Genomic DNA, 20,224 nt, shown 5'->3' on the forward strand with positions numbered 1-20,224 from the left:
CCTTGTAGTCCTGTGTCCAAACTACATTGTGTCTTTAGTACTAGGGACTTACATTCAATTTCTAGGAGGAAACCATGGACAGCAGCAATATCGACATTGTTTGGAGTGTCTCTTGGAATCCTCTGAACAAAAACTACATAGGAGGTTTCTCTTGTTTAGCACCAAGATTTTGCTTAGTCTGTAGTTCTTAGAGAGGGAGTATAATATCACCTGTAAGTATCACAAGTTCATTTGGATTATATACATATGTGTACACATATATATGTGTTTACATAAAATTTGATCATAATATGTTCTTAAAATCATTCCTATAAAGAAATGCTATATCATGAGTTAGACTAAAGTCGTACATTCTAATGGAAGCCCATGGTTTCTTTCTTGACTGGGTCATAATTATTCTGCTTTATTACAGGCATCTCAAATGTAAATGACTGCTGAAAGAAATGGGGCAAAATATATATGTGACTCTAACTGGGAGAATGAACTAAGAACTGATAATTCCTGCAGGGATAGAATGTGCACACCCACTCTTGTCTTTATGTGCACTGTGGGCAACCATTTTGAAACTCTGCTTGAATCCAGAGCTTACATAGGACTGATCCTGTAGCCCATAACATTTTATATAATTTTACAAATGAAGAGTTACAGACTATTCTGTTTCCTCTAAATTGTGCTAACCGATAAAAATTACAATAGACTGAGAAATTTGGGTCTAATTCTAACCTTCAGGCACATGTTAATAATACAGAAAAAAAAGTGATAAGGAGAACATTTTTACCTACAAGTCTACTTAACAGCCACCAATAGCCTCATTTATAGCTGGCAATTGCCAAGAATGGTTGAAAGTACTGTGATTTTGTAGTCATTATTTAATAGAAAGCAACAAAATTGATTAAGCATGTTTATTTGAATATGAGAACTTTTGTCATGTTGTAACTTACAAATTGATCAATTTTTTTCTCTGCACTAGAAAGTGAAAAATATCACATACTCTGAACTAATTATATGGATCTTTGTGATAGAGCTAAGAACAGCAATTATTGCTTTAGATTTAAAATTATGTTACAGTTTAAAAATATCATGTAAGGCTATATTTCCTTTGTATGATGAATTTGTTGTTTCATATTCTATTGCTCTTTTATTGTTCCATGCCTAAGATATATTAGACTAATTTGTTAATGTGGGGAAGGGAATGGGTGGGCATACTGGGAAAATGCTAGATAAGGATTCAGAGGAAAGGTCATATACTTCTTACACTTTTTGCCCTGGCCAGCAGGGCATTAAACAGGGGTCCGGGGAGGTCACCTGAAAGAGAAGACGGGGGACAAGCAAACACAAAGAATGGCGATCTGTCTATAGGCTGATCAAATCACAATTTTTACTTTTTCACACAGGAGTTATATCCACAAAAAGGAAGGATGTTTTGGGGAAGGGGATGACACGGGAACTTAGGTGTTCAGGGGGAGTACAGATATCTTCCAGAACAGAGTATCAGGTGGTTGAAACTTCAGGGGTCAGGTCACTATGACTCTGCCTATGATTCACTTGTCCTTATCTAAGTTGGTACTATCCATCAAGGTTACTTATCTACAAGGTCTATGATGACTTAGGCTGGCAAATTTCCACCAAAGCTGCTTGTTTATAATATTTTATAATTATTTGTTTCAGTGTTTTTCCACAGAGACCCGAGACTTTGTGTTAGCAGTCTGACTTAGGCCTATGGCTGATTTTAGGCCTTCAGTGTATAAGCAAAGCTGCCCCTGACAACTTTTAATGTAAGGCAATTAAAATTCTGTGAAATATATTAGATTTTCACTATTAATGCTATTAAATAATCTTATTTTTAATAAAATAATTTTAAAGATGATGAGCTGGCTCTATCTTTTATGCCTATGCATACAGGCTAATAACTGCATCAATTTGAACTGAATATTTCACAACCCTCTTGAGCAACAAAATAGTATTTATAGTTTCTTGAACTTATTATTTCCATAATGAAATTGGCATGTGTTTTGAGGCTGAAATGAAACTTCTACCGCATAGTAAGTTTCAGAAAAATAATTATCCTTTCACATTTTTATTCACTTAATGCTGAAAGAGAAAGGCTTGCATGCATTTGTGTGTGTGTGTGTGTGTGTGTGTGTGTGTGTGTGTGTGTGTGTTTATAGTGGATTGAGATATAAATTAATATAAATTGCAGGCTGTATGCTTTTCCCAGTAGCTCAGGATAATACTATATATTGGAAATAAATAGTTTAAAGGTCTATTCTATTTTGAAAGTAACTGAATATGCCATTGACAGTTATAGATTTTTTTTCCTAGAAAATGTCACCATTGGAAAAGCCACAGGCTAATATATAATAATCTTCTTTTCTATTTCATAAAACAGTTTCAAATGTATTATATTAATTGGCAAGTACAAGATACTTTTAAAACTAGTTTATAAAATTTCTGTGTGATTGCAAAAGATGTGACTTTAAACTTCAGAAGTTGCATATTATTTACTTGTCATTTTCCTATGTTTGCAAAATTGTTCATGACATCATCTTGTGTATTGTAATTACATCAACTAATTGTGAGACTGAACATGTTTACATCAATTATGTAGTTACAATAAAGCTAGTTAAGCTAAGTATATAATTAGATAATAATCAAATCAAAATTCCTATTTTAAAAATTTTGGAATTTCACATGCCCAAATAATCTTAATATACAGAATATTATATTTATATACATGACATTTGAAACTGTGTATGCATGCAAAACAAGTGCATACCCATACTTATATGTACACTTTCTCACATACACATACAATCCCACACACAGAGGCAAATAAATTTACCTTATAAACCATAAAATATTTTTTATCCCTTAATGAATGTGGTGAATTAAATGCATAAGGTACAAACATTTTAGATTTCTACCTTTAATTTCTTTTATTTATCCAACAAATTAAAATGATTTACCAGCACCTCTTCTCTTCACAAGTCAATAGGTTATCCTTGCATATTACCTTATGGAATTATTTTTTCTGTGGCCTCTATAATTTCACTCCCTTTGAAATGTTGATTTGCAGCTATAGAAAGGAATCATCATCTAATCATCATCTTCTAGATAAGCCTGTTAATCACTGGGTGGTTAAACTATAGAGAAATCAGATATAGAAACACATCTCTGATCTCTAATATGCCCATTGTACTCCTATGTTCTACATATAAGCTAACTGAGATATAGATCTTCCCACCATAGTAATAACTGGGTCATCCTTCATGATAGAGTCACAATTATTTCTGAGTAGCAAGAATTTTCTAAGTCTTAAAAATAGCACTTCAACCCGAACATTAACTGGGTCTATTGTGACAGGGTCCTAAAAGGAAGGATCACTTGATCCGAAGATAAGGAAGATAGGAAAATTGGGGTCAAAAAGTCATGAAGCAAGTTTATGAAGAACAGCATCTGATATAGCTTTCAAATGGGGGTGGGTGGGTTAAGTGACCAAAAAGCCATCACACAATGGGACAGTGTCAGCAGGGAGATAATGAAGCAATGTTGTATGAGGGTAAACCTGATCAAGTGATTGGCAGACCAAGCACATAGAAGCCTTGGGACTGATAATGAGAGGTAATAAACCATAGAGAGGGGTCAGTGGATGTTTTTTACGGTATGACACAATGAGATGAAACAGAGATAATATGTATTTACTCATGAAAGCAACATCAAATGATCCATTTGATTTAGCATGGAGATAGAATTATTTGATTTCATAATTAAAAACAGGCAGTCCACAGGCATGATGGCACATACCTGTCTTGAAACTTTTATCATGAGAATTGCTTAAGGCAACCTTAAGCTGTATAGCTAGACTCTTCTTTCCTCTCTTGATAATTTTGTAGATTAGACAGGAAGACAGACAGACAGACAGGCGGGCATGCAGACAGAGACAGACAGATAGATAGACAGACAGGTAGATGCATGCATGAATGGATGGATGGAGGATGGATGGATGCATGTTAGACAATAGACAATAGATATATCTGCGAGATTCAAAACAGTGAACAACTTTATAAGATGACAGACAATCAGTGAGCTTGGTTGGTTTCTTGTCTCATAATATAAAGGTCGATGAAAACGAAACATTATATACCTTAAATACATATAATTGCTGTTTCTCAATTATTCATCAGTAATTCAAAGAAAATGGTTAAAATGATGTCTATTTAGCTCCATATATCCTCTAAATCTGCTGCATACATTTAAGAGTTTGTCAACTAAATGTATAGCTAGAGGATTACAATTAAAAATAAATAAAGAAGGGTAATTTGGGATGGAACATGTTTAAGTGCCAATGAAAGAGCTAGTAAAAAGAGATTCTGTACATATGATGCATATTTGCAGGGATTCTCAACCTTCTTAATGCTGCAACTCTAATACAGGTCCTCATGTTGTAGTGACCCAACCATAAAATTATCTTCATTGCTATTTCTTAACTGTAATTTTGCTAATTTTATGAATCTTGACTTAAATATCTGAGTGTTTCAATGGTCTTTAGGGGTTGCAACCCACAGGTAGAGAACTTCTGCCTTAGAGGAATGCATGTCAAGTTCATTGCAGATATGTTAAGGTTCTGTGTGAGTGAAGTATCAAAAGCACATGTTGAAGCAAAATTCTGGACAGTGGGAGACAAGTATCTACCCAGAGCTGAAGGGAGTCTCTAAGTTGTGAGAAAAACTGAGCTTTCAGTAGAAACTCAGAAACACAGAGAGCTAGCTATAGAACCTGAACAAAGTGAGGGAACAAAGTGGGACTAGAGGCCTGGCTGACATTTATCTGTTTCTAGGAGTAAAATGTGGTACATTTACATAATGGAGTACTACTCAGCTATTAAAAACAAGGCTTTCATAAAATTCTTAAGCAAACGGATGGAATTAGAAAATATCATCTGAATGAGGTAACCCAGTCTCATAAAAACACCCATGGTATCCACTCATTCATAAGTAGCTATTAGCTTAAAAGCTTGGAATGCCCAAGATACAATTCACAGACTACGTGAAACTCAAGAAGAAGGAAGACCAAAGTGTGGATGCTTCAGTCCTTCTTAGAAGGAGGAACAAAATACTCACAGGAGGAAATACAGAGACAAAGTATGGAACAGAGACTGAAGGAAAGACCATCCAGAGACTGCCCTACCTGGGGATACATCTCATATACAGTCACCAAACCCAGACACTATTGAGGACGTTAAGAAGTGCATGCTGGTGGAGCCTGATATAGCTGTCTCTTGAGAGGCTCTGTCAGAGCCTGACAAATACAGAGGTGGATGCTCACAGCCAACCATTGGAATGAGCACAGGATCCCTAATGGAGGAGTTAGAGAAAGGACTGCAGGAGCTGAAAGGGTTTGTGGCCCCATGAGGAGAGCAACAATACAACCAAGTAGAGCTCCCCAGGGTCTAAACCACCAGCCTGGGAGCACATAGAAAGGGACCCATGGCTCCAGCTGCATATGTAGCAGAGGATGGCTTTGTTGGACATCAAAGGGAGGAGACACCCTTGGTGCTGGGAAGGCTTGATGCCCCAATGTAGGGAAATGCCAGGGCAGAGAGGTGGGAGTGAGTAGGTAGGTGGGTGAGCACCCTTAAAAAAACAGGGGGAGGCAGGATGGGATAGGGTTTCCCAAGGGGAAACCTGGAACAAGGGACATCTATCTTTGAAATGTAAATTTATTAAAATACCCAATACAATAAAATTAAAATTAAAAAGTTAAGCAAAATCATAAGGAATAAATGTCTGAGGGAAAAGAGCTAAGAGCTGGTGAGGTAGCTGAACAGATAAAGGCATTTGCTGTGAAGCCTGATCATCTGAGTTTGAGTCCCAGGCCTTTCACGGTAGAAGGAGAGAACCAGGTTACTGTAAGCTCTTCTATGACCTGGATATACACACAGCCACATATGTAACTGCCCATAAATGTGCACGCAAATACACACACAAGAAATAAATACAGTTTTTAAAAATAACCTGAGTTAACTATTTTAAGTGTAAAGGGTTTTTTTTTTTTTAGATAGATAAACACAGTTTTCAAGGCATTTTATGTTTGCCCTGTCACAAGTGAACATGGTTAACTACATTATAAAACCATATTGATTTCCCTATATGTTTGCACAGGATTTTTGTTCTTTAAAAATGCAATGCAAAGTCTTTCCTAAAACAAAACAAACAATAATTCACATGACTTAGCAAGGAGACTGATCAGGTTTTACAATTTTAGAAAAGTGAAAATATGGCATTTATGTGAGGTGATAGGATTCTTCTTTAGCTTAAATGAAGTGATTATTTCACAATATCAATCATAAAATAGAATTTTGCTTATTTAAACTGAGGAAAATGTCATATTTGTTAATGGTTTAATATTGAAATTTGTCATGACTGAAAGGACTGTTAGCATGATGCCATGGTCACTGTTGTGGATTTCCATGTCATATGGATACAGCTGTGTCTAGATAAGAGCCTTGCTTTGCTTTCTGTATTAACCGATACAGAACTTCAGTTCATACTTGCATATTGGCTGTGTGGTGATTTTAAGAATTAAATGATGTTATTTTTTTTAAAAAGTGGGGGAGGGGTGGGAGAAACACATTGACCTTCACGACTGAATATATAAAATAGGAAAAATAAGGTTTCGAAAGTCCTTTCAGATAGGATGCCATTGAGAGCTATTTGTCATGAAAAATACATTCCTTAACAGAGTAACTATTTTGAGAGGGGCAGGGAAGGTTTTGCAAGAGTTAAAGGGATTCCATGCACTTTAGCCTGGGTCAAGCAGGAAGTCATTTCCACTCCGGGTGTTGGTTGATGGTTGTCTTCACACTTGTACCAGTTTCATTCAGTACCTCCTCAGTCTCAGTCTGTCCTACTCAGCAGGAATGACTAGGGTATAATGACCACTTCTGAGTTAGTACTGTCTGCAATGTTCCACATTCACATGGAAGCACTACCCCTAAGCTACTGTGTTAAAACAGCAAGAGCAGTAACAATCAAGAAACATCACGAAACATCCTCCAGTCAGTGTTCAGTCTGTTCTCTGCCATTGTTAACACTATATCAAATATTTATGTATATCAGTATAATGTTCTATCATTAGATCTCCCCTAACTTGCTGTAAAACCAGTGTTTCGGGCATTGGGTCATCTTCAGAAGCCCGTTTTACAATAGTGTTTCATGTTGAAGCCTGCATTAGACTGTGGTGATTATTGAATAACCTCTATTATTAAGTGTATTATTCAGAGCTTTGCATAATAATTTGCATAACTACTGCCAGAAGTAGGCTTTCCTCCCCCTGGAAGCAAGATTGCAAAGAAAATATTATGAATTTTCATTGTTGTCTGTTAGGTTTTAGCTCTAACCATAGTACAGTATTATGCTTAAGTGAATGTTTCTTTTTCACATTTAGGACACGTTCTTCTACGGATATGATTTAATGCATTACAATGCCATATGTCAGTTCATTCCTTCTGGTTAGCAGTGACCTGTGCTAATGACCTCTTCTCCAATTTCAGGGGGAAACAAAGATCTTAAAGCTGAAGAATCTCCGACCTCAGGATTATGCTAACTACAGCTGCATTGCTTCAGTGAGGAACGTATGTAATATTCCAGACAAGATGGTGTCTTTTAGACTTTCCAATAAAACCGGTATGGACCTATCACTATATTCTATATGTGTGTTTTTCACAACTATTTTATAGAAAACTATTTTATAGAATTTCAGCGTTATCACAGGCCAGTGGATTACTACATATACAGAAGGAAGTCACCTTTTATCTAAGAAATATTTGACATATTTCTAAAGCTTTTAACAAAGCAATAAGGGGAAAATAGCTGAAAGAGGCGCTATATTATTATGTGTGAAATATAGAGAATTATATTGTCTTAAAATACTTTAGTCATAAATTTTTACAAATTACCCTATATATCATTGAAAGAGATTTTGAGGACTATTGGATTCTTTATATAAAAATTTATCATCTAATTTGCTGAAAATGGCTTATGGTTGCAAAGCAAAGTAAGACTCTTTCACAATGCTATTTTTCAAATAAAAAATGTAATGGGTAAACTCAAATAGTTTTTACCAAGATGGTACTTTTGTACAAGAAAGAATTAATATGTTGATATGCCTGAAACATTTAGAACACGCATTATTTCTTTCCCAGCAAATAACTAGTCAGCAAATTCCAATCAGAGTATTTTAGTAAAAGCATTAGAGTTAAGATTTTATAAAAATATTTTCCAAAGTACATTTCTACTTTGGTATTTTTTTGTTCCAACAAGTTGCTAACATTTTAAATGCCTATTTTGTTATTTATTTGCTCATTTATTAATTCATTTTTTTCTGCAATAATTTCTTGAGCTCCTTCTCTGAATCAGAATTTGTATGTGTAGGCATATATATAGGCCAATGGCCTTATAGTAGGAAGTATTGCATTAAGGACCTGGTGAAAGTCTGTAGAAGCAAACATAAAAATAATCTGTAAAGGAAAATACAGCTTTACTAATTAAGATGTAAAACACTTTATGGAATATATGCTTCAGAAAAATAAAGAGAAATATAAAATTCTGATGGTTGTAAAACATATGTTAATGACTTCGTGCCATTTTTTAAAGAAAGAAAATAGCATATTATAAAAGAATATATTACAAACTGTAATATATTGTTCTTGTCACGAAATATACAGTAAATTATTCAACTTTGTATATATTTTATTTAAATTTTATTTTTAATTTCTAAAACTAGCATAAAAGGTATTGCTATTTGTATGGTATTTTTAAACAATGTATGTTTTAGTGATTCTCCTCTTTAATCTAGCTTTTATATTTTTAAAGGCTATTTATTTATGTCTGTGTAGGAGATTGTGTGAGTGCATGTGTGCATTGCATATATAAAGGCTGGAGGGCAGCTTTGCTGGGGTCTGTTCTCTTCATCCACCTTGCTTTAGGACAGTCTCTCTTGTTTCAGTTGTTGCACTGCAAATTTTTAATTCTGATCAATTCTTTGTATCTGCTTCCTGTCTCATTGTAAGAGTGCTGGTGGCATGGGTGGCAAGTGAGAATAAACCATATCCTTCATCAAGTGTGTGTGTGTGTGTGTGTGTGTGTGTGTGTGTGTGTGTCTGGGTGTGGGTATTAGAAGTCAGATAATTGCATGGAGGAAAAAAACAAAATAAAATGAAACTATTTCCTAGTAGATGGGTAAAGATAGCGCAGCTGAGTGAAAAAGAACAAGGTAGTAACTTTACCACTTATATTTAGCCTTACATTTCTTACATTTGAACAGTTATTAGTTCTTAAGTTGCTCTCTGCTTTTTTTTTATCACTATAACTACTGAGGCAGAAGCCAACTGTGGCTTCGTTTTTATACATTTGTTTTTATATTGTCTTTTTATATGGTTTGACATATAGTAAATGGGCTCATATTGATTGAAATATGTTCCTTTAGCTTAAACCAAGACTGAAGAAAGTCAATGAAAACAAAAACTATTTGAAGACCAAAACTTAAAAAAAAAAAAAAAAAAAAAAAAAAAAAAACCTTAGCATTTTATATCGTGGTGATCTATAGTTTTTACTGTTGCATGTTGCGTGTGTTGGAGAAGACTGACTCTCAAATCTGAAGAGTTATTTTAAACGGATGAGTGACCAGCATTTTAGTTTTGTTTTGGAGCTAATGAAAGGAAATTCTAGCTGAAAGCACAGTGTTTTATTAGATATAAATAAAGACATCTTATTTCATTAGCAATATTCGAATAAAAACTGGCAGATTTCCTAAAGCCTGTTAAAGCAGCTGGCTTCTTTTGTTGCTAGGATGACTTTTAATGAGAGGAGCTGCCATTTTTGCAGAGGGCACAGTTGTGCTATCTTACAAATATTCTGTTAAAATTTTCAACATTGTGTTCTATTCTATTGGTCCCCGCATTAATGTATATGCTTAAGCAGAAAACAAATGTTTTCTGTCTTTGTAGATTCTGCATTGGTAAATAATCTTTTATTATTGGTAAATAATCTTTTATTGGTATTTATTACAAAGTAAATATTGAAGCTGTGGAAGATAAGTGAGATTGTTGTGCTTGTTTAAGTCTTCCAACAACTTCAGTCAAATAACCCATTTGCCTAACCTTTGATGCATTCAAATCAGGTATGCTTTGTCTTCTTTCCTATGTGGTTTTGCTCAATGTTGGAAGGGTTTGTGCAGATAGATGAAAGCATAGTCGCTCTCAAAGTACATCAGGAGTAAATTCAGTGCTGACCATATTTATGCAAGCAGGTCTGTAAAACAATAGGTGCTTCTAAGCCCAGATTATTGTTCTTCTGACATGAAAGAGAAGTGCAAATCTCTGGGACATAACCAATATGTTATCAGGCATTCTGCTAGAAACTGTTATAGTATACACAAAATATTAAACCTCTGTTTTATAACACTTTTTGGAAAATGTGTACACTATAGAAAGATAAGAATTATATTGTGAATGTTGCAATACAATTGGTTAATATTTTTGTAACAAATATGTTTGTAAAAATTGAATTTTGGAGATTATAACTCTGGTAGAGGACAAACGGTAGATAAGTGTAATTTCCTTTGAATAAACTTGCAAGGAAAATCTCTGTAGTTACTTAAAGTTATTAAGTAGCATCGATTTTGTAAAGGCCCATTTACAAAATGCCAAAGACACACAGCAAGCTAACATAGAAATACCATCACTGGTAACAGTTCTTCAAAGTTCTTAGAGCAAAGCCATTTCACCTTGACTAAATTGCTGGGTCCGTTTTACACCTACTGAAGCAGGAATTTGCTGTGAGACCTTGGAATACAGACATTGGAAAAAATTAAATGATTGCTTTGGATAACAAGATGATGTCTGTGTATTCAGAATGTTTTAATAAACTCACTCCTTTCTGTACATATGAGCTTTAGAAATGAAAGAAATCAAGTTGTTAGTGCAGCATCTCTGAATCCTCTGAAATGACAAAGTCATCTACAGATTAGACAACAATGGGTTATCTTGGCTTTCTCAGAGTGAATTAGCACTGTATTTCAATTCTATATCAAGCTAAGCAGAGTATTCAATACTTTTTTGATTCTTAATGACGACACTATTAAAATGTGTCTTGTCACAGTAGTATCAGAGTACATCACATTACATTAGCCAGATTGTTTAACACCTGTTATACCTATTCACAGCATTTTATATAAAAGTGACAAAGCAACATATATATTATTTTCTGTAAAACACACTGACCAAATGACTTGTGACCAATCCAGACTTTGATGGTTATGGTCTCATCTTGAAAAAAAATTACAATAATCCTTTTCTGTTTAAAGTACTGGTGTAGTTTTTATTTATCACAGCTGATTAAAATAAGTCCATTTAGATTTGTAAATTTATAATCTCAATAAATATGTGTATTTTAAATGATCATAATTATGGGAGGAAAGTATAAATTATTTAAAATATGTATCTACAACCTAAGGGTACATAGGAATTATGATAAAATTTTCATTTATTTTAATGTATTTCAAGCACTTATAAGTTGATGCCTCATGATTTCAATGGCAAATAGGAATTAAGTAGTTTCCCATATTAGGATGAAAAACATGTTTTATACCTGCCTAAGAGGTGATGATGAAGACTATAAAAAACAAGACAGGTGGGGCTAATTTTACTTAATTATACAGATCCCTTGATTTAGTCTACACAGCCTTAGCATTTATAAAAACTACCCAATTAAGATGCTTTCCTTAGATGTGGATTACATCCAGAGAGTAATACATTACAAAAGTGGTGCTGTGTAAACATGTACTGAAGTCACACGCCTCCTCTATCTCTTTCTCATCTGTTTCTTCTTTTTCCTTCTCCTCCTCCCTCAGCTCCTTCCTCCTTGTACCTCCTTAACCACCTCTTTCCATATCTGCCTCTCTGTCTCTCTCTCATATTCTTCAATCTGCCCATCAATTTTCACAGACGCCAAGGTTTTAAGGAAAACATCTCTTGTGTTTTGGATCTGCCATTATTTTACTTAGTAAAGGGAATCTAAAACTCTGTGTGCTCTGCTCTTTGCATGGTGGTCTCCTGTGTTTAGCAGAATGAAGCCTATGTTTTATAAAAAATAAAATGTTATTTTAATTGTAGCAATTTGGTAGCCAAAGTTATGATATAAATTATATAACTGTGTCTTTGTATAATATGCACATTTTCAGAGGTGTTAATTTAAGTTCAAAAGAAAGGTATTTGGAATTTTGTTCTTACACGTAAACATGAACCTTGGCCACTTTCTTTAGCCAAGATTATTTGTTGGTTTTTTTTTTTCTCTTAAGTTACTGAGTTCATCTGGCCAACACAGAATCTAACTAAGTGATAATTATTGCTGACTAGAATCTAGATATGTTATTTTATCAACCAGCATTTGTATTAGAAAGACTGATTTTATGAGATATACCTAGAACAAAAAGGAGGGTTTCCTGTACCCAACTGTGTGGGCTACATTAGTATGATGCCACACACTAGGAGGCATAAAAAACAGAAATATATATTCTCATGATTCTACAGGCTACAAATTGCAGGATCAAAGTTCTTTTTTCACAGTTGGCTTCTGGTAAGAACTGCCTTCCTGAGTTACCATCATGAGTTGGTCACATGGCTTTCCTTGGCGTGGAATGAAGGACCTGTACATCTTATTCCTGTAAAGATAGTCATTCTTAGATCAGGGCCACACTTATTAAATATTAGCTACCTTTTGTTTTATTTCTAATAGTTCATTTCAAAATATAACTCTATTGTGACATTTTATTGCCCTGTATACTTTGTTTAGGTAAGATAGAAAGCAACTCTAAGATAAGAGAAGGCTGAATCCAAGGAAAGACAGCCACTATTTTACACCATCATGATCATTATTTTTTTAAAGGCAGAGTCAAGATGCTAATAGCACCATGATATGACAGTGAAGTATGCACTTTTTGAGTTATAATATTTTTATATTTTTAAATTTAGTATATAAAATACTAGAGAAACTTTTGATTTTTTAACCTTTGAATATAAGAACATTTATGATGTCAGAAATGAATAATTGATGTTACCTTTAGTTATAGGGTTTACCAGTACAGATGGCAATGTTTGATGGTAACTGTTGTTAGACTTTTGTTGACAATAAGATGTTTTCCTGATCAGGCATCATGTTTTACACCTGCATTCTCAGTGTTCGAGATGCTGAGGCAGGAGGATAATAAAGAGTTTGAATTCAATCTGAACTGTGCAATGAGTACTAAACCATTCGAAGATAAAATTTAAGGACCTGTCTCTCTCTCAACAGGGCCCCCATGGGTGGGGTGTTGTGTTTTGAATCAGAAATTTAGGATGCAGATTCTAGTGCTGTGAGCTTAAGGACATTAATTGGCTACTGTTTCTCTTTTCTTTTATTATTAATTATTTTATTTATTTATGTTTCAAATATTATCCCCCTTCCTGCCTCCCTCCAAGGCCAACCCACCTCATCTCCCCTTCCCTTTGCCTCTAACAGAGTGCTCTGTCACCCATCCACTTCCGCCTCACCTCTCTAGCATCCCCATTCTATGGGGCATCAATCCTCCACAGGACAAAGTGCATCCCCTCTCACTGAGGCCAGACAAGGCATTCACTCTGCTACAGAAATAATGGGGCCCACAGAGCAGACCCATATATACTCTTTGGTTGGTGGTTTAGTCACTGGGAGCTCTAAGGGGTCTGGTTAGTTGACATTGTTCTTCTTCCTATGGGTGCCATCCCCTTCAGCTCCTTCAATCCTTCCCCTAACTCTTCCATAGGGGTCCCCAAGCTCAGTCCAATGGCTGTCTGTAAGCATCTGCATCTGTCTCAATCAAATGCTGGTTTGGCTACTGTTTTTTTAACTTCTTAAAATTAGGGATAACAAGAGCAAAATTAGTCAAAGTTTGCTTTTATAGGTAATAAATTCTAGATATATAAAACATGAAGCATTTGATATATAGAAAAATACTCAGTAAGAAATATTTACAATAGGATCTATAATCTAAATAGTAGAAGAAAATATGCTTGCAATCATCAATCAAGCTAAAAAGATGAAGAAAATCTCAAAATTTGCCGGAATGGTTCTTCCGTTCACTAATGACTTGTCCGAAAACAGCTCATCATCCTGCTTTATGTTCACTGACAACGAACTGTTCTTTAGCGTGTGAATACCACCACCCATAATAAAAAGCAGATTAATGCTTATGATGGGTATAATTTTAATGACCATTTTTTTTTTACCAAAAGGAGATAGCTTATTATTTATCAAATCATATATGAGTGATCCTGGCCCAGGAACACAGATTTAGGTTCCCTCAAATTCCATGTTCCAATATACTACCAGTTTAATGAATTTTACACAAGGACAGAGCAAACAAAATCATACATCAAAGCACCATTCAATTACACTGACAGAAACATTACATAGGAAGGTTACAGTAGGAAAGCTTTTCAGTGGGCCTCAGAAGCTTTTGATTGCATTCTTAGACCTTAGGATGGTTAGAATCAGGAGATTCATGATGCCCACAAAGATGTTAGGTCAGGCTCCAGGTAAAGCAATGATGCTGGGTAAGAAGACAGAAGGTGTCCCAAGATAACTGATTATATACTTGTGATATTTCTGCCTGCTGTGACCTGTTCTTGACTGAAACTTTTAATATAAAAATAGTTACATTTGTGTATCCAACGGAAACAAACTCAAAGCAATCTTTAAAAGTTCGTTGTTTCATACTTTTGTATCAGGCTTTTAAATTTTTTATTTTATTTATTATTATTATTACTATTATTATTATTATCATCATCATCATTTATATGTTTTCTCTTATTTTACTCTACAGGTCCTTTACATATATATTATGGTTTTTAGTTTAGTATTTTTATGTGATTCCTTTGTGTGTAGAAAACTGTGTGTCTATATCTATTTCTTGTGCCTTTTCTTGGCCCTTTTTCTTCTGCTTGGTTTTGTCCTATGCTGATGTGTTAGATTTTGTTTTGTCTTATATATTTTATTCTATTGTTATCCCTTGTAAGCCTGTTGGTGTTCTAATAAGAAACAAAACATGGGAGAGGAAATGGTAAAAGACTAGAAGGAATAGCAGGAGGGGAAACAGTAATAGGGATATATGACGTGAGAAAAAGATCTGTTTCTAATAAAAGACAGAAAAAGATTTCATCAAGCAAATAGAGGAAACACACAAGGTTGTCAATACACACTAGATTGTCTGTCTAAGTGCTCTCTCATTTCCTAAGGTAATCAAACCTGAATGTACCCCAGTCTCACTAATGCAACTTCAGATATAGGAAAACACAGATGATAACCTCACTGTCAATTGGAAAGAAAATGTAGTGGTCATTACCAGGTTTCAACTTTACTCTTCCTGAGAGTTTCCACAGCAACAAGATGACCCAGATTTTCCAAAATTCTATTGCCATAGTAACAGAAAGTTTGCAAGTTGTTGGGTTCTTCCTCTTCCTGTGTATTTTATTGTCCTCCCAATAAATTTTTTACATTCCCTGGTATTCACATTTATTTCGAGACTGTAAATTCTTATATAAAACATCCCTCATCAACTAGTAACTTTCCTAGAAGGTGTAGTAATTTAAAAAAAAATAATAAATGGCAAAATATACAAGGGCAAATTGGTGAATGAAAGGCCACAATGTGATATGTACAGAGATGGAAACAATTGATCAGAATGTTCTTTCAAAATCATATGAATATTTTAGAATATCATCAAATAGTCTGTTTCGTTAAAGACATCTACAGTGGTCACTTATAAGATTTCAAGGTAACTATTTTTAATTTAATATGCTACCTGAATTTAATTATAATAAAACATTATTTGCTTATGGGGGGAGGGAGTGGGAGCGGTGGCAAGGTGCTTGAGTTCCACAGTGCACATGTAGGGACAGAGGATAATTTTCAGGAATTGGTTCTCTTCCACAACTTGGGACCCAGGCACAGAACTCTGCCTGGCTTGGAAGCGAGTTCCTTTTAAATCCTATCCAGCCAGCCAAGATTACCATAAGAAAGCCTCAGAGGAACTTAATACCACTCGCTTCATAATTGTCATTGTCATTGAGTTGGCAAAGGTAAATTAAACGCTAGGTTTTTATTTTCTTAATCCCAAGAATGTGTATTTTGTATTTTAGAACTGAGATTTGTGAACATGGTACGGTTCTTTGCACATTTCCAATGTCTAACAAACCTCTTGAGCATCCTGACACCTGCCTGTGCTGGCTAAAACCACCCGTAAGTCTCCTGAGACACAGTTACTAACCCCTTCCAGTCCCCATGTCAGTCAGGGTAGTCCAGGCTTTTCAGGTGGGCTTTTTCAGTCCACAGGATCTTTTCATGGGTTGGGGGAATGGAAAGAGGAAAAGAAAGTAGGGGAGAATAGGAAAGGAATGAGGAAAACCAGAAAGGAGGGGCTATGACTTGCAATCAATTTGTGCAATTCTAAAAACGCTCTGCTGGATAAATGTGCGCACCTAAACTCTTAATGACATAGGCTCTGTGCAATAAATGCACACTGAACATGCAAATCTTTAAGCCATTTGTAAACATTTATTTGTTGCTTGTAATCTAGCAAGGTTATCAATCTGCAGTTTTATTCAGCTTAAGAGTTTCAATGTAAAGACAGTAGGAAACACCAATTGAAATTATATAAAATAAAAATAAAAACAGTGCATTTATGTTCTTCAAAGCACCAGGTTATTTTTTCCCCCAAATGACTGTATTTCTCTAAGGAAAGTATGTATTTTAAAATCACTTGCTAAAGTTGTAAAATACAAAGACAAAAATATATTGAAGTTTGTGTACACCTGTACCCTTGATTTTTTTTTTTTTTTAATTTTTCAAGACTCAGCAAACGATGAGCACCACTTGTCAGGTTATGTGACACCCGGGCCAGCTTGCGTATAATCAGTTACAGTACACAAGAAGGATAATTTGCATGTTAACACATAGGGCAACACTGCTGAATACGCAATGATTTTTTTTCATCTCATACAAAGTTTACAGATACAGTCCCAGTGACTCCCTTGTACCTTCAGATTGCTCTAAGAACTGTCTGAAAAACCAGAGGTTGCCACAGAGAGTTTGTTTTTTCAGTAGAAAGTCCCAGCTTAATTATCCTCTTTCCATATCTCAAATTACATGAGGCTTTTATTTTTTTCCTTTCTTTTTGTTTGTTTGTTTTTCTGGCTGTTGGAAACCTGAATGCTTCTAGGCAAAATTAGAAATTTTCTGAAATGCTGGATTATCTATTTTTAAACAAGCAGTTGATTTTAAACTTGTCTGGCAACTTCTAGTTTCCTGAGGGTTTTGGGATTTTGTAAATTACTGACTCAGATAAACAACCCACAGCTGTTGCATATACCTGGTCTCACTGCCTGTTCTCTTGGTGTCTTGAACTCTGAAAGTCCCAGATATTTTAAAGCAACATCTGAGCAAACCAGAACAATATAGTCTCCCAGTGATGCAGTCTACCAGCCAGATATCTCTGTGTGAATGTGTCCTATGTTTTGTTGTTTTCTTTCTTCCTTTTGGTGTTTTTGTTGTTTGTTTCTGTTTGTCTCTGTCCTTTGTTTTGCTTTTGTTTTGGTTTGGTTTGGTTTTGGTTTAGATATTGTCTCACTGTGTAGTCGTGACTGATATGAATCTATTTGCTATGTAGTAGACATTACATTCCTCATTACCCCCTGCCCCTTCTGCCTCTTGAGCGCTGGGACTGCAGCTGTCCACCAAGACCTGTTGTCAATGCTGGCTCATATAAAGGCTTAATCAGCTCTCCATGAGAAAGCATTTATTTGAAAGAGCTGTTGTGCATTCTCTCCATTCCATATAAGGTGGTGGTTTTCATCAATTCCTTCAACTCTATGGATTTGTTTTGCTGCTAAACTGTACCAATAGTGTGATTGGCGGGGAAACTATGATGAAAGGAAAACATTCACCATAATATTTTACTTCTATTTATTAAGGTAATAATAGCAACAACAAAATTTAGAAGAAAAGTGTCAAGAAATAGGTGCAGAACTGTCCAGTAACCTGTGAGCCTTAAGATCTTTGCATGCAAAGTAAAAGCTCACAGAATTTGAGACTATTGCTACCTGATTGTTTGTCATATTATATACAAGATTTATAGCATACTTCGGGAGAAAAGGGTGAACAAATTACTTTTCAATTAAATCCAAATTACCATATCAACACATTGGAAACCAGCTCTGGATTAATATCTATGTATGTGTGTGTGTGTATGTATGTATGTATGTGTATGTATATATGTGTGTATATATATGTATAAATGTATGTATTAAAACTTAAAATTTTCTGTATTAAAAACAATGGTAAATATTTTCTCTGCAAAGATATTTCAGTAGCTCATTAATCTAAAAAGAATAAGAAATGTAGTTTGACTAAAATTAGTATTAAATGTGATAGAACTAGAATCAGAAAGCTTTATTTCTAGTAACTTTGGGAAATGAAATATAGAATATTATGTACATACATTTCTGTGTAGAGAGGAAGCAAATTAAGAAGCGATTTATTGTTTTATCTTTCATTAGAAAAAAGTACTGAGAGTTTTATTGCTCTTTACTTTTGCCTTCAGAAACATTCCATTTTATGCATCTTAATTTTTTTCTGTATTTTGTATTTGAAAACTAAGCACCTTCCTTATCACATTAGCAGCACTGTCCTAAAACACAAAAGAATACATGGAAATATTCTGTCTGAAGCCCCAAGATAATAGGGCTATTTAAGTGTTGGAATAGTCTCATTTGAACTACATCTACAATGCAAGAATTAGGCCACTGTTAGTATTCACGGGAAGGCAACATGATGCTTTAGTAACATAGACTACATAGTCCATAGTTTCAAGCTGCCAACTTCTTCAGTGAAAAGCATGACTTTGTGCCTTTGTAATCCAATCCACTGAAATGACTCCCCCTACATGCAACACTTGGAATTACAACCTTTTCTTTGGTTCGTTTTTTTTTGTTTTGTTTTGTTTTGTTTTGTTTTTTGTTTTTTGTCTTTCTCACTTGTAAATCTGTTTCACTTAATTCGGGAGAAAAAATAAAGATGAAATTTGCTCTCTTATATTTTATGAAGATAGATAGATAGATAGATAGACAGACAGACAGACAGACTTGATGTCTATAGGTACACTGATGCACTGTATATCTACAGAGGTTAATCTTTTTGCTTGGTTAATACTTTAACGCCCATGATTAATAATGCCCACACTTCATTCTCCCTCAAACCCTGGCAAACACTGACCCACATCATGAGTCTGAATTTGACTGAATGTGTTAGATACTGTTTATGAGGAAGATCATATAGTGTGTGTTAACTGCTTATTTTTCTTATAAAAATGTCCTCAAAGTTCATCCATGTTTTCACATATTACAGGAATTTTCATTTTGAATGATATAATTTGTTATGTCATATGCAGATGCTGCAGTTATTATATCCATATATTAATTACTATATAATTTAGTTTTCCCCCCGAATTTTTGGGCTTTCCTGGTATAATGAATATGAGTCTTTATATCCCTGAGTCTTGATTTAATTTTTTTTGGTACTATCAAGGATCCTAAAAGGCATTTCAAGGTAATCTGAAAGTTAAATGTATTTTTATTGATTTTCATCCTCCATGCTGAACCTTGCAACACTGTTTTGAACCATTCACAATATGAAACCTTCTTGTTTTTCCAAAATATCACCATACCCTATGTATTAAAAACTAATTAGATCCTGAAATGTATGGGTAATGTTATATTGTTTTTATTTTTCAATCTCTATTTATTGATAGCAATGAATATATTTTGCCTATGCCTATTAGTCTTCAGTGTGTCCTTAAAGAAGCCTATTCAAGTTGTTAGCCATTTTTAAAATTGGCTTATTAGGATATTTAAATAAATAATATGAGTTTGCTGTATATTTTAGAGATCAACTCCCGATTGCATATGGAGGACAAGTATTTTCTTCCTTCCTGTGAATTATGTTTTCCCCCTGGTGACTTTTCTCTTTCCCATACAGAGATATTTCAGTTTGATAAAATCCCTGATTTTTTCCTGTCTTTTTATAAAAGTAATACATTTGCATAAGTAAAGCTTTTTGGACATTGACTCAGATATACTAATATCTCTAATCAGATT

At 34.6% G+C, this 20,224-nt stretch overlaps 1 protein-coding gene across 2 annotated transcripts in view; it reads left to right on the plus strand.

Moving 5' to 3' along the window:
• The window catches only part of Mdga2 (MAM domain containing glycosylphosphatidylinositol anchor 2), a 730,093-nt gene that overhangs the window by 470,544 nt on the left and 239,325 nt on the right, over positions 1-20,224 (plus strand). For both annotated transcript variants that reach the window (XM_034514333.2, XM_076941824.1), the window contains one exon: positions 7,553-7,685. In XM_034514333.2, coding sequence (XP_034370224.1) covers positions 7,553-7,685 — 133 coding nt within the window. The remainder of the gene's footprint in view (positions 1-7,552; positions 7,686-20,224) is intronic.

Source organism: Arvicanthis niloticus, chromosome 11 (assembly GCF_011762505.2).
Source record: "Arvicanthis niloticus isolate mArvNil1 chromosome 11, mArvNil1.pat.X, whole genome shotgun sequence".
Lineage (NCBI taxonomy): Eukaryota > Metazoa > Chordata > Mammalia > Rodentia > Muridae > Arvicanthis > Arvicanthis niloticus.